Source organism: Orycteropus afer, unplaced genomic scaffold (assembly GCF_000298275.1).
Source record: "Orycteropus afer afer isolate SDZICR_OR568_19922 unplaced genomic scaffold, OryAfe1.0 scaffold00215, whole genome shotgun sequence".
Taxonomy (NCBI): domain Eukaryota; kingdom Metazoa; phylum Chordata; class Mammalia; order Tubulidentata; family Orycteropodidae; genus Orycteropus; species Orycteropus afer.
Window position 1 is genome coordinate 702,692 of NW_006921802.1, and position 15,614 is coordinate 718,305.

Here is a 15,614-nt window from a genome sequence, read left to right on the forward strand (position 1 = left end):
GAAGGAAGGTTGGGCAATCCTACTTCTGTAGTGATACTGCCTCGGAAACCCAAGGAGGGGTCGCTGTGAGTCGGGGCCGACTCAATGGCATATAACAACAACAACAACAACAACAACATATATATATATACACACACATATATATATATATATGTATATATATATATATATACACACACACACACATACATACATACATATATGTATGTATATACACATGTATGTATACCTATATCAAAAGCCCACTACCATCAAGTCTATTCCAAATCATAGCATCCCTACAGCACCGAGTATAATTGCCCCATAGGGTTTCCAAAGCTGTAAGATTTTATGGAAGCTGACTGTCATAGCTTTCTCCCAAGAGGCTGGTGAATTCCAACTGTGGACCTTTTAGTTAGAGCCAAATGCTTAATCACTGTACCACCAGGGCTTCCATATATGGAAGCCCTGGTGGTGCAGTGGTTAAACATGTATGTATATATATATATACACATACATACACATACACACATACATATATGTATATATATATATACACACACATATATACACACACATATATACATATTTGAAGCCATCAAAAAAGCTATCAATAACATTTTTAAAGAATAATATTACCATACAAAACACAAAGTATCCATGTGAATAAAAAATACTTCATGACAATGAAAGTTTCTGAAGATAAAAGTTAAAAAGATAGGCACAATCTAAATTCTGCTTTGCCATTTGTGTACGATTTGGCCCAACTTCTGTTTTCTCACTTGTAGAACTGAGAAAACATAGTTATATATAACAACAGGGCTATTGTTATATAAGAAATCATATATGAAGGCACTAGCACGTTTAATAAATGGCACTTTCCTTTGCTTCCTTATGTTATTAAAATTATCTTCTCATAATCAATGTATCTCCCAAGACTTCTGAATTGAGATCCTCTCTGAAGAAATAATATTTAAGGCAACATCTAAAAGGTGAGTATTAACAATGCCCAAAAAAAGATCAGGAAGAGCCCATCCCAGAAAGATTGTTTGAAGACTGCATTAAAGATCAGTAAGAGACTATCAATACTAAAGATGGTTAGATCTCGTGGCAAGGACAAGGATGGTAAGAGTAGAGACAGTGACAATAGACATTTGGAAGTAAAATCCATAGGAGTCGGTTATTGACTGGGTGTTGAGGAAAGGCAGGTATAAAGGATGATTCCCAGATTACTGGCATACACAACAGAGTGAAATGAGAGGAACGGAAAATGCGTTGGATATGTATTTCTTGAGCTTGAGATTGTTGTTGTTACGTGACACTGAATTGGTTGAGACTCATAGCAACCCTCTATGTACAACAGAATGAAACACTGCTTGGTCCTGTGCCATCTTCACAATCACTGCTATGTTTGAGCCCATTGTTGCAGACATGTGTCAATCTGTCTCGTTGGGCATCTTCCTCTTTTTTGCTGACCCTCTACTTTACCAAACATGATGTCCTTCTCCAGTGACTGTCCCTTGTTATAACATGTCCAAAGTATGTTGATGAAGCCTTACCATCCTTGCTTCTAAGGAGCACTCTGGCTGTACTACTTTCCAAGACAGATTTGTTCATTCTTTTGGCAGTCCATGGTATATTTAATATTCTTTACCAACACCATACTTCAAAGGCATCAATTCTTCTTTGGTCTTCCATATTCATATCTAGGTTTCCCATTCATATGAAGTGAATGAAAATCCCATGTCTAGGGTCAGGTGCACCGTAGTGTTCAAAGTAACATGTCTGCTCTTTCAAACTTTAAAGAGGTCTTTTGCAGCAGATTTGCCCAATGTAATATGTCATTTGATTTCTTGACTACTACATTCATACATGTTGATTATGAATGCAAGCAAAATGAAACTCTTGACAACTCCAATTATTTTTTTTCTCTGTTTATCATGATGTTGCTTATTCTAGTTGTGAGGATTTCTGTTGAGGTGTAAACCATCCTGAAGGCTATAGTCTTTAATCTTCATCAGTACGTGCTTCAAGCACTCTTTGCTTTCAGCAACCAAGGTTGTGTGATCTGCATATTGCAGGTTGTTAATGAGTCTTCCTCTAATTCTGATAGAATTCCTCACACAGTCCACCTTCCCTGATTATTTGCTGAGCATGCACATTGAATAAGCATGGTGAAAGGATATAACCCTGATGCACACCTCTCCTGATTTTAAACCACGCAGTATCCTCTTGTTTTGTTTGAACAACTGCCCCTTGGTCTATTTACAGGTCTGCATGAGCACAATTAGCCAAACCAAACCCAAACCCATTGCCCTTGTGATCATTCTAACTCATAGCAATCTGCTAGGACAAAGTAGAACCCCCATAGGGTTTCCACGACTTTAAATCTTTATAGAAGCAGACTGTCTTATTTTGCTCCTGCAAAGCAGCTGGTGGGTTTGAACCACCAACCTTTTGTTCAGCAGCCTAATGCCTTAATCACTGTGCCACCAGAGCTCCTTGAGCACAATGAAGTGTTCTGGAATTCTCATTCTTTGCAATGTTATTCATAATTTGTTATGATCCGCACAGTTCAGTGCCTTTGCACAGTCAATAAAACACAGGTAAACATTTTTCTGTATTCTCTGCTCTCAGCAAAGATCCATCTGATATCAACAATGATATCCTGAGTTCCACATCCTCTTCTGAATCTGCCTTAAATTCCTGGTAGTTCCCTGTCGATGTACTGCTACAGTCGTTTTAGTATTTTACTTGCCTGTGATATTAATGATACTGTTAGATAATTTCCACATTCTGTTGGAATACCTTTCTTTGGAATGGGCAGGAACATGGATTTTTCCCAGTCAGCTGAAATACCTATGAGCTATCCAACTGGAGGTGATTGTTGTTAGCTGCTGTGGAGTCACCAACCTAAGTACAACAGAACCACCAGTCCTGCCCTACATAGGCTGACTGTTGCAGTCACCATGTCAATCCATCTCCAGGATCTTTTTTGCTCACCTTCCACCTTACTGAGTATGATGTCCTTCTCTGGAGACAGGTCCCTTCTAGTAACATGTCCAAAGTACATGAGTCAAAGTCTCACCATTTTTGCTTCTAGAAGCATTCTGGCTGTACAGTAGTAGTTATATGGGTCTAGGGCTCAGAAGAAAGAGGTAAGGTGGAGAAATAAATTCGGGAGAATGCATGAAGGTATACCTGACTAACATGGGGTTGGAAGACTAGCCTGAGGAAAGAAGACAGGTGTGATACCAAAAGTGTGACATTATGGAAACCAGGGGAATTTAATATTTGAAGAAAGCTCTTCCTATCATTCCCAGATCAAATCCTGCTCCAACACCTTAAAAGATACCAAATAATCCCTCGTTCTAAAATGCATTCACTCTGAGTAAGCGAAGAGAGCGCGTATCCAAAGGTACCCTAGTCAGTGAGGTGCAGGGCCGAGTCCTGTGCCTCCTGCTCTAGGCGAGACCAAGGAACCGCGCTGAAATAGATTCGACTCTTGATTCCGCAGCGGCGCGGCGCCCCAGGAAGCTCCGGTCGAGGAGACGACCACCTTAACCATGGCACGTGCAGCTGTCACCCGTGGGGAACCGCAAGTCAAGCTCCTTTCAGGGTCTACAGAACTGTAATCGCTGCGCCTACCGAAGTTCGAGGGTGAAACGTGTGGGTGGATGGTGAGCAAAGGCACTTACCATGTCCGCTGACGTCGACCACCAGTTCCAGACACCAGTCCGGAAACAGCGTAGTCGCGAGCCTGGAGGGCTGGGCCGAGAGGAGGAACCTGAGAGGGCCGCCTACATCTCCCGACATGCTCTGCAGGTACATCATGGGGCATACCATATTTCGTCTCTTTGCCGATAGATAGAGGGGCATGTATCTGGAGACTGATTGTCGATATACTTTATTGTTTCAGTTATTCCTGCCCTACAGATGCTTGAGAGACCTTCTGTGTGTCCTTGGACTTGACTTGAACTCTTCAAGTGTCCTCCTGCAGTGTTCTCGGAGTGGATTCTCCCGCATCCTGGGCAACGCTTCTCAACAAACGCCGGCTGTGCACAGAACGTGCCAAGGGTCTTTGGAGCCTGGGCCTAAGGAAGGGCGCGCTCGCGCGAGAGTGACCTGCCGCTCTCGTCGCTCTTGCAGGTGGAATTGCACTGGAGTTGAGGCGATCTGATCTCGTTTGTCCTATCGAGTGAGAGTCGGAGAGGTGAATGGGTTCTTGTGCCTGCTAGGTGTTGCTTCTTAGAAAAATGCGTCTCTGAGCCTCCTTTTCCCTAAGGGGAAATAATTTTCCTCTTCACTTTAGCCAGAAGTGCTCTGCCTCTCACAGCACTTTATCCATACCTTTCGAAGAAGACTTACCTGTTTAATTTATTTTCTTGTCGCTCTGAGTCAAAATAGGACAGCACCTAACAACAATAACTAGGTTGTGAGTTTGCTGGGGGCAGGATCTGTGCCTTTTAAAAAATCTGCCTTCCTAGCATCTATCGAAGGAGCTCTGGTAGCATAGTGCCTAAGGCACTTGACTGCTAACCAGAAGGCTGGCGGTTCAAACCTACCAGCCACTCCTCGGAAGGAAGGTTGGGCAATCTACTTCCGTAGTGATACCGCCTTGGAAACCCAAGGACGGGTCGCTATGAGTCGGTTTAGGCTCCACGGCACATAACAACAACAACAGCTTCTATCAGTGGGTCTTACTCGTAGGAGAGGTTTGCAAATTATGTGTTAAATAAAAGAGTGACTGATTTTGTAAATGTTCAAGAAAAGTTAAGTAATGGAAAAGTTCAAGGCAAGAACTTCTTTCGTTTCCTCTCGCCTTCTGTGGTTCGCTTAATTGCGTGCCATGATGCTGAGTATACACCGGGACACCATGGTGAAAAAGAACCAAACTCAGATCACCGTTCCTGCCTTCATGGAGCCAATACTTTAATGGGGAAAAACAAATGTCAAGCAAAGGTTTCCTAAAGGATGAATGTAAAATGTTGACCCATTAAATAACTGTTGAGGACTTGGAAGAAATACATGCTTTTATGATAAACCAAAAAACCAAACCCATTGCCATCAAGTCCCATGATCCCATAGAACAGAATAGAACTGCCCCATAGGGTCCCCAAGGCTTTAATCTTTAGGGAAACAGAGTGCCACGTATTTCTTGCACAGAACAGCTGGTGGATTCCAACTGCTGACCTTTTAGTTAGGAGTTGACCACTTAACTACTCACTACCAGGGCTCCTCACCAATATGATAAAAGGTAATGAATGTGCTGAGCCATCTGAAGAAGTCTTCTTGTGGGGAGGGAAAGGACGGCCACTGTGGAGTTCCTGACTACAGTAAAACAACATAAGCAATGGACCCATGGCTGGAGAGAGCCTGGCCTGAAACCTGAAAGAAGACAGGTGCCAGGGACGGGATGCTGTGTCAGAAGAACTGACCTTGGAAGCCTTTTAAAGAATTTTAGCCTTCATGAACAAAGAAAGTCTGTTGTTTGGGTGGTGGGAGTGAGGTTGTGAAATAGCACATAAATTGAAGCACTACATCCCCAAAAAGGAGCCCTGTTGGCGCAATCATTAAGCCCTAGTGCTGGGCTGCTAACCAAAAGCTCAGTGGTTCTAAGCCACCAGCCAGCTCTGGAAGACTTGGCAATCTGCCTGCATAAAGATTATAGCCTGAAAAACAAAACAAAACCAAAAAAACAACAACCCAGTTGGACAGTTCTGCTCAGTCCTGTAAGGTGGCTGTGAGTTTGAATTGATTCAGTACATAACATCCCAACAGAACAAGCCCTTCGATATGGGGACTCAATCTTTACTAACATTTAAATTTAAAACTTACCTGGGCAGAGGAAGATGGGATGAGGAAAGTGTTCTTTTTTTCTTATGCTTTAGATTAAATGGAATCTTCACTTGCTCCTTTGATGTTAAACATTAGCAGTGATTCATGCTCAAATAAGCCGCAGCTCCAAATAAGAAAGGATGTTTGCTCTAAATTCAAGACAAAAGGTTTTTTCCAAGCCACTGGATTATAAACTTGGAGGCATAAATCAATGTCTGTCTTATTCACTAATGTACGCCCAGTGCCTACCTCATGGTTGATGCCTAAAAACATTTGAGTGAGAATGAAATATATTAATATTTTTAGCTCCTTGGTTTTAGTTTTTAGAATATATCTAATTTTTAGAACAAGTTTCTAAATAAATAGTTGCATGTTAATGTGATATTTCACCTTTGTAGTACATTTTCAACGAAAATTCACAGTTGTAGTCTGCTGTTTAACAAATACTCTGAATTCATTGTGGAATTTTTTTGGTTTGTTGTTCTTGCTGTTATCTTGCTCAAACTATTGTCCTCTCTCTCCATCCCCTTAATGAATTAATTTTGCCGGTGGTATATTTCTTATGTTCACTTAAACTTGGAAAAGCTCAGGAACTGTAGGGCAGTATCTGTATGTGTTAATGCATTCTGAAAAGCTAAATTTGAATTAAATGATTTTCAATATGAGGGACAATGTGGTATCCTTCATTTATTTAAATCATTTTATCGAAATTGGAAAATTGTCTGATTTATGTAATCTGGATTTTGAAATCTGTCTTGACTTTCTCAAAAGAGAGATGTTTGTTTACACAGTATTTATACCACGATATTTGATATTTATACCATAATATTATAATTTCTTACAGATGAATGGCATTGCATCAGACACTTCTTTGTAATTTGTGAGCACGTTATCCTTGCTCTGGTGGCACAGTGGTTAAGGCATTTGACTGCTAACCAAAACATCAGTGGTTTAAATCCAAGAGCTGCTCCATGGGAGAAAGATGAGATAGTTGGCTTCTGCAAAGATTTACAGCCTTGGAAACCCTGTGGGGCAGTTCTGCTCTGTCCTATAGGCTCACTATGAATTGAAATTGACTCAATGGCAGTGGTTTATATAGTCAAGGGGAGGGTTCATGGTGATAATTTTGAATTTCATTGTTCTCCGCCGGCCCCACAGAGTAGATTGTTTTCCCACATAGTTTGGGTCGATTATTTTATAGTGATCATGACAACTCTCAAACTGAAAAGTAATTTTGATTAAAATATACTCACTTTTTTCTTAAACCTTTTCCCTCTGCACTTTTCAATGTGAGCTAAGATTTTGCCATAAAAGCAGTAGCCCGAAGGAGCTTCTGAAGTTACCAGTATAGAGAAGACCACCATAAGAAGCAACCATGCCTATAGAAGGAGGGAAATCTGATATGGATAGGATTGGCCTTTTCAGTGAAATGGAATATATCACTGTTGGTGATAAATATGTTCCACCATTTAATCGTAAGTATATTTGATTTCCATTACAGCCAAATGGATGGATATTTTCTATAAGAAATTTTGTATTTAATATTTAAGTTAAATGATATTTTTTAATGGTCTATATTTTAAAGCATTAGTTCTAAGATTGATTAAATTTGTGAAATTTGCTAGATTAGAGTTAAGAGAAAACTTCATTTTATAAGAGCAGAAAACTCATTTTATTGAGCTGCTCTTTTGCATTGTTCCTAGGTGATTTTCCTTCTTTCCAAAGGTAAATGGCAATTTTCTCCCAGAATATTTTGTTTTCAGCTTTTTTTTTTTTTTTTTTTTTTCTTCATAGGTGGGACATTCCTTGTTGCAAACATTTACATTTGCATCCAAGAAGGCCATCCATTTTCACTTTCCTAGAAAATGAAGTGTTCAGTAAATAGCACAGGGATTCTTAGAAAGGCCATTAAAAAAAAAAAAAAACAGGGCTAAAGTAAATAACATTTTAAATGTCTCAGCTTTTTGGCTATCCAATGACTACTATGTAACAATAAAAAAAGAATACAGGTATGGGAATGTGTCCGAGATATATGGTTAAATAAAGCAAGATGCACAGTAGTCTGTATAATAGACTATCATTAAAAATGAAAAAGGATGCATAAGAAAATATTTGCTTCAATATGCCTAAGTATTCGCTGGCAAACAAAATTATGGTCACTGATTGCCTGGGGAAAGAGCAATTGAGTGGCTGGGTGTGGCAGGAAGATTTATTGTAAAAATGTTTACATTTTTTAATTTTGAACTAAGTGAATGCATTGCCTTTTCAAAATTTTAAGTTTTTTAAAAAAATCAGTGATAGAAATTTGCATTTAAATAACCAGTTGAATCAAGAGATGTCTGAAATTCATTTTTCACATTACTGAAGGACTTCCCAAATTAAGCTCTTCTAGATCCAAATTTAAAAGAAGTTTTAAATATTTATGAAAACAGCCCTAAGTTACTGGAGTACTGGTATTTCATCGTGTAAAGCCACCACTATTTATTTATCTGTTTTCTGTTGAACGTTTAGATTATTTCTTGTTTTTGACTATTATGAATGAAGCTGCTATGACCACTTTTATTCATGACTTTTAGTGGACTTTTTTTTATGCACTCATTTATCTTGAATATGTCTGGAAGAGAACTTCTTCCATTTGAACATGGTGCACCCTTCCGTTCAACAGGTGTGTGTGTGTGCACACACATGACATCTCACACAATGTTTCCTGGTATATAGTATATACATGATGATTAGATGATCTTTAAGGTGTCTTCCAGCCCTAAAATTTAGCCTGTAACCAGGACCTTAATATAAATGTTAAAATGTTTTAATGAAAACCTCTTTGGTCTTATTGCCAATATATTCTAATGCAGAGCTTTCAATCAACATTTCAAAACAGTGTTCTATTGCTCAAAACTCATAATTGGCCCAATTTACATTTTGAAACTTCTAAATTATTTTTCACGTCCTTTACTTATGAGTAAGCTTGAAATTATGATATTCCTAATTTACTTTTAAAGGACCCTTTAATGAGGCTGCAAGCAAAAATAGACAGATGCTACCTGGGGGATCCAAACAAATGTCAGATCTCCAGCAGGGTTACTTTGATCCCCATTTTGTAAGGATTTTTGAAGGTGAAGGCTACATAAATCTGAATCAAGTGAGACGTCGTCATATGATGGAAGAAGCCAAAAGAAATCTAGGCAAGCCCTTCCTCCCTAGTAATGGAGATAAAAAGCCGTAAGTGTTGGGAGAAAAAAAATTCTTTAAACGGATTTCCTATACCCTTCCCTCGTCTAGCCTAAATTAAATATTTTTCTATTGGGCTTACTTATTTAAGATTCATTTTTAAGTATGAGTCTTAGAATAGTTTGTCTTAAGTGAAGATAGTTATATTGGATAATTTAAATTGAGATAATTTTGGTTAAGCAGGTTGTCATTATCACATTAGATTTTGAATTATTTATTTCATTGTTCTTTATTAGTTTATGTAATTAAAGCCAATTAATAATGAAAATAAGTATGTTCAAAAATCTTGCTAAAGTCACATAATTCACTGCCATCGAGTTGGATCCAACTCATAGTGATCCCTCCTTGGGTTTCCGAGGCAGTATCACTGCGGAAGTAGATTGCCCAGTTTTCCTTCCGAGGAGTGGCTGGTGGGTTTGAACTGCCAGCCTTCTGTTTAGCAGTCAAATGGCTTAGGCGCTACACCATCAGAGCTCCTGCTAAAGTCAGGTTGGAGAAAAAAATCACCTTCAGTAACATAGCTGTGCCCTTGACTATTTTTCATCTTTTTTTTTTCAAACTTTTAAAAAGTATAAATAGAAAATGTGAAATTAAGTGAAGCCTTTTTTTTTTTGATAAGTAAAATAATTTATCAAAGATAATTATATTGAGGGTTACTGCAAGATGGCAGCATGAGCAGCTGTGTGCTCATGTCCCCCACAAAAACAGCAAAAGACAAAACAGGCAAACAAAAACACCAAGCAGAAACTGGCAGAACCAAAGTTTTCAGAGTTTAGGTAATTAGTCAAGGAAGTACAGCAGCTAAGCAAATGTTGAGTTAAGAAAATGACCACTTCTGCAAGATAGGAAAGCTTGCTTTGGTTTTCTACTTGACTTCATTTCATCCCCTCTCTGGCTTGCTATGGCTATTTTAAAGCGGTGGCAACTTTAAACTCCCAGAGAGGGAGCCTGTTTCTGGCTCAGGAAAGAGCAGAGTGGACTTGATTCACAAGTCATTGTGTGTGTCTGTTCTAATTTGCCCTGAGGATGCTGAAGGAGAGAAGGTGGTGCTTATCTCAGTTTGGCCTGTGTTGGAGTTCACTCAGAGCAGAATGGCAAGAGTACTGCCTGAAGACTAAATCACCTGCAGCTTCCTGTGCTAAAGAATGCAATTAAGCATACAATAGGTGAATTGAGGAAAATATTTAAGCCTCGAGTTACAATATTGAAAGATTCTATGGGCAAAATATTGAATGATGCAGGAAACATCAAAAGAAGATGGAAGGAATACACAGAGTCACTGTGTCAACCAAAAAGAACTGGTTGATGTTCATCCATTTCAGGAGATGGCATATGATCAAGAACCAATGATATTGAAGGAAGAAGTTGAAGCTGCACTGAAGGAATTGGTTAAGAACAAGGCTCCAGGAATTGATGGAATACCCACTGAGATGTTTCAACAAAAAGATGTCCCTGGAGGCACTCAGTTGGTTATTCCAAGAGATTTGGAAGACAGCTACCTGGCCAACTGACTGGAAGACATCCATATTTGTACTCATTCTAAAGAAAGGTGATCCCACGGAATGTGGAAATTATTGAACAATGTCATTAATGTTGCATGCAAGTAAAATCTTACTGAAGATAATTCAAAAGTGGTTGCAGCAGTAAATTGACATAGAACTTCCAGAACTGCAGTCTGGATTCAGAAGAGGACGTGGAACAAAGGATGTCATTGCTGATGTCAGATGGGTCTTGGCTCAAAGCAAAGAATACCAGAATGATGTTTACTTGTGTTTTATTGACTATGCAAAAACATTTGATTTTGTGGATTATAACAAATTGAGAAGAATGGGAATTCCAGAACACTTAATTGTACTCATGAGGAACCTGTACATAGACCAGGAGGCTGTCATTGGAACAGAGCAAGGGTACCCTGCATGGTTTAAAATCAAGAAGGGAGTGCATCAGGGTTGTATCCTTTCACCATATTTATTCAATCTATATGCTGATCAAATAATCCAAGAAGCAGGACTATATGAAAAAGAAGGGGGCATCAGGATTGGAGGAAGAATCATTAACAACCTGTGATACGCTGATGACACAACTTTGCTAAAAGTGAGGATGACTTGAAGTACTTACTGATGAAGATTGAAGACTACTGTCTGTAGTATGGGTTACATCTCAATAGAAAGAAAACAAAGATTCTCATAGCTGGACCTATAAGCAGCATCACAATAAATGGAGAAAAGATTGAAGTTGTCAAAGAGTTCACATTGGTTGATTCTACAGTTGATGCCAATGGAAGCAGCAGTCAGGACATCAGATGACGTATAGCACTGGGAAAGTGGGCTGCAAGGGACCTCTTTCAAGTGCTGAGGAGCAAAGATGTCTCCTTGAAGACTAAGGTGCACCTAAGCCAAGGCATGGTATTTTCAATCACTTCATATGCATGTGAAAGCTGGACAATGAATAAAGAAGACCGAAGAAGAATTGTTGCTTTTGAGATGTGGTGCTGGTGAAGAATGCTGGAAGTACCATAGACTGCTAAAAGAACTAACAAATCAATTCTTGAGGAAGTGAAGCTGGAATGCTTCCTGGAAGTGGGAATGACCAGACTTCATCTCACCTACTTTGGTCATGTTGGAAGGAACCATTCCCTGGAGAAGGATGTCATGCTTTGTAAGGTGGAGGGTTGATGAAGGAGGGGAAGGCCCTCAACAAGATGGATTGACACAGTGGCTGTGGCGATGGGGTCAAGTATACCAGGGATCATGGAGCTGGTGTGAGACCCAGTGATGTTTCGTTCTGTTGTGCATAGGGTCGCTATGAGTTGGAGGTGACTCAGCAGCACCTAACAACAACAACAACAATAGGTGCTTAAAGACTTACTTTGGTCATGTTGTCAGAAGGGCCCATTCCCTGGAGAAGGATATCATGCTTGGTAAAGTGGAGGGTCAGTGAAAGAGGGGAAGGGCCTCAATATGATGGATTGACATAGCAGCTACAACAGTGGGCTCAGGTATAGCAGGGATTGTAAGGCTGGCACAGGACCAGGCAGTGTTTTGTTCTGATGTACATAGGGTTGCTATGAGTCAGAACCCACTCAATGGCACCTAATAGCAACAATGAAGATAGAACTTACACCTGATAGCGACTCATAGTGACTGTAGAGGACAGAGTAGAACTGCCCCATAGGGCTTCCTAGGCTATAAATCTTTACTGAAGCAGATGACCTCATTTCTCTCCCAGGGAATAGCTGGTGGGATCAAACTACTGATGCTTTGCTTAGCAGCCAAATGTGTTAACCACTACAATACTAGAGCTCCCTATATTAAGTCTTGCTATGAGTCAGCATTGACTTGATGATATTGGGTTTTAAAGACTGGAAGACGAATCCAGGAAGAGTTTCTTTTAACAATTAGGACTATCAAAGTCACTGTGTATGTGGGGAAATTGAGAAAGTTACATGGATACCCATGGCATAGTACATGCTCAGAAAATACTTGAGGAGAGCCTACACTTTCTATGCTCAGTACTGCCTGGCTAAGTCAGTGAAGGAGGGCCCTAGCCCCTGGCACAATGCCTAAGGCACTTGACTGCTAACCAGAAGGCTGCTGGTTCAAACCCATGAGCCAGTCTTTGGAAGGAAGGTTGGGCAATCTACTTCCATAGTGATACCACCTCGGAAACCCAAGGAGGGGTTGCTATAATTTGGGTCCAACTTGACAGCACATAACAACAACAACAACCCCCCTGGTGTTCAAGGAAATTTCTGTCTAAACACTAGTGAACACAAGCTAAGGAGCTTCAATGTCCACACATATCCAGGAAGGCAGTCTTTAGGGGGAAAAAAAAAAAAAATAGGTAAAGTCACTAAACAGACTACTATTGTTGTGTTGTTGTTGTTAGGTGCTGTCTAGCTGGGTCTGACTCATAGCAACCCTATGTGCCACAGAACAAAACACCACCTTGTGCTGTGCCAGCCTCACAATCCTTGCTGTACCTGAGCCCATTGTTGCAGCCCCTGTGTCAATCCATCTCGTTGAGAGCCTTCCCCTTTTTCGTTGACTCTCCACTTTACCAAGCATGATATACATCTTCAGGGAATGGTCCCTTCTGATAATGTGACCAAAGTAGGTCAGAGGAAGTCTGGCCATTCTTGCTTCCAAGGAGCATTCTGGCTACACTTCTTCCAGGACAGATCTGTTGTTTCTTTTGGTGGTCCATGGTACTTTTAGTATTCTTCGCCAGCACCACAACTCAAAAGGATCAACTCTTCTTTGGTCTTCCTTATTCATTGTCCAGCTCTCACGTGCACATGAGGCAATCGAAAATACCATGGCTTGGATTAGGCATAGCTTAGTTTTCAAAGAGACATCTTTACTCTTCAGCATGTTAAAGAGGTCTTTTGCAGCAGATTTGCCTAGTACAATATGTTGTCTTATGTCTTAACTGCTGCTTCCATTGGTGTTGATTGTGGAACCAAGTAATATGAAATCTTTGACAACTTCAATCTTTTCTCCATTTATCATGTTGCTGCTTATTGGTCCAGTTGTGAAGATTTTTGTTTATGTTGAGATGTAATACATACTACAGACTGTAGTCTTTAATCTTCATCAGTAAGTGCTTCAAGTCATTCTCACTTTCAGCAAGCAAAGTTATGTTGTCTGCATATCGCAGGTTGTTAATGATTCTTCCTCCAATCCTGATGCCACTTTCTTCTTCATATAGTCCAAATTCTTGGATTATTTGCTCAGCATACAGATTGAGTAAGTATGGTGAAAGGATATAACCCTGCCACACTCCCTTCCTGATATTAAACCATGCAGTGTTCCCTTGTCCAATTCGAATGACAGCCTCTTGGTCTATGTACAGGTTCCTCATGAGCACAATCAAGTGTTCTGGAATTCCCATTCTTCTCAATGATATCCATAATTTGTTATAATCCACACAATTCAATATTTTTGCATGGTGAATAAAACACAAGTAAACATCTTTCTGGTATTCTTTATTTCAGCCAAGATCCATGTGGTATCAGCAATGATATCCCTTGTTCCATGTCCTCTTCTGAATCCAGTTTACATTTCTGGAAGTCTCTGTCCTCTGGAGACAAACATACTGCTGCAACCAATTTTGAATTATCTTCAACAAGATTTTACTTACATGTGATATTAATGTTACTGTTTGATAATTTCCACATTCTGTTGGATCACCTTTCTTTGGAATGAGTACAAATATGCATCTCTTCCAGTCAATTGGCCAGGTGGCTGTCTTCCATATTTCTTGGCATAGATGTGTAAGTGCCTCCAACACAGCATTCATTTGCTGAAATATCTCAATTGGTATTCCACCAATTCCTGGAGCCTTGTTTTCGCCATTTCCTTCAGTGCAGCTTTAACTTCTTCCTTCAGTACCATTGGCTCTTGATCATATGCCACCTCCTGAAATGGATGAACATTGACCAATTCTTTTTGGTACAGTGACTCTGTGTATTCCCTCCATCTTCTTTTGATGTTTCCTGCATCATTCAATATTTTGCCCATAGAATCTTTCAATATTGAAACTTGGGGCTTAAATTTTTTCTTCAGTTCTTTCAGCTTTAGAAATGCCAAGCATATTCTTTCCTTTTGGTAATCTAACTGCCAGTCTTTGCACGTTTCCTTATAATAACTGACTTTGTTTTCTTGAGCTGCTCTTTGAAATCTTCTGTTCAGCTCTTCTATCTTTCATTTCTTCCATTTGCTTTAGCTACTCTCTGTTCAAGGGCAAGTTTCACAGTCTCCTCTGGCATTCATTTTGGTCGTTTCTTCCTTCCTGTCTTTTCAGTGACCTTTTGCTTTCTTCATGGATGATGTTCTTGATGTCCTCCTACAGATTCCTCTGGTTTTTGGTCATTGGTGTTCAATGCATCAAATTTATTCTTTACATGGTCTCTAAATTCAGGAGGGATATAATCAAGGTCATATTTTGGCTCTCAGACACTTGTTTTAATTGTTTTCAGCTTCACTTTGAACTTGCATATTAGCATTTGATGGTCTGTTCCACAATCAGCTCCTGGCCTTGTTTTGGCTGAAATTACTGATCTTTCCACAGATGTAGTTGATCTGATTCCTGTGTATTCCATCTGGTGAAGTCCATGTGTGTAGCCACCGTTTATTTTGTTGAAAAAATGTATTTGCAATGAACAAGTCATTGGTCTTGCAAAATTCTATCATGTAATCTACAGCGTTTTTCTATCACCAAGGCCATACTTTCCAACTACTGGTGATTATTCTTTGTTTTCACCTTTTGCATTCCAGTCACCAGTGATAATCAACACATCTTTTTTTTTTTCCAGTTTACCACAATGCAACAGCTCCCTTCCCACTTCCTCCCCATAGTTACCTCTCCCCAGTGTCCATCCCTCCATACACTCCTGCCCCCTGAGCTATCTCCCTGTGCATAAGCAGCCCTTCTTTCTCCCATGATTGTTCTCTCCAAGGAGTATATCTACTTGAGGTAAATGTTCACCTCATATGCCTGTCTTTTGTTTGGCTGGAAACCACAGGTGTGGGTTCAATTCCAGACCTGAAGGGCAGCTAGGGGCC

The 15,614-nt window shown here is 39.9% G+C and overlaps 1 protein-coding gene across 1 annotated transcript in view; it reads left to right on the plus strand.

Annotated features, from left to right (window-relative positions):
- The first annotated feature begins 7,192 nt into the window (after positions 1 to 7,192).
- Positions 7,193 to 15,614, plus strand: part of CUNH4orf47 (chromosome unknown C4orf47 homolog) — a 32,991-nt gene continuing 24,569 nt past the window's right edge. Inside the window, exons 1-2 of the mRNA XM_007948374.2 lie at positions 7,193 to 7,292; positions 8,820 to 9,039. Of these exons, the coding sequence (XP_007946565.2) occupies positions 7,193 to 7,292; positions 8,820 to 9,039 (320 nt within the window). The remainder of the gene's footprint in view (positions 7,293 to 8,819; positions 9,040 to 15,614) is intronic.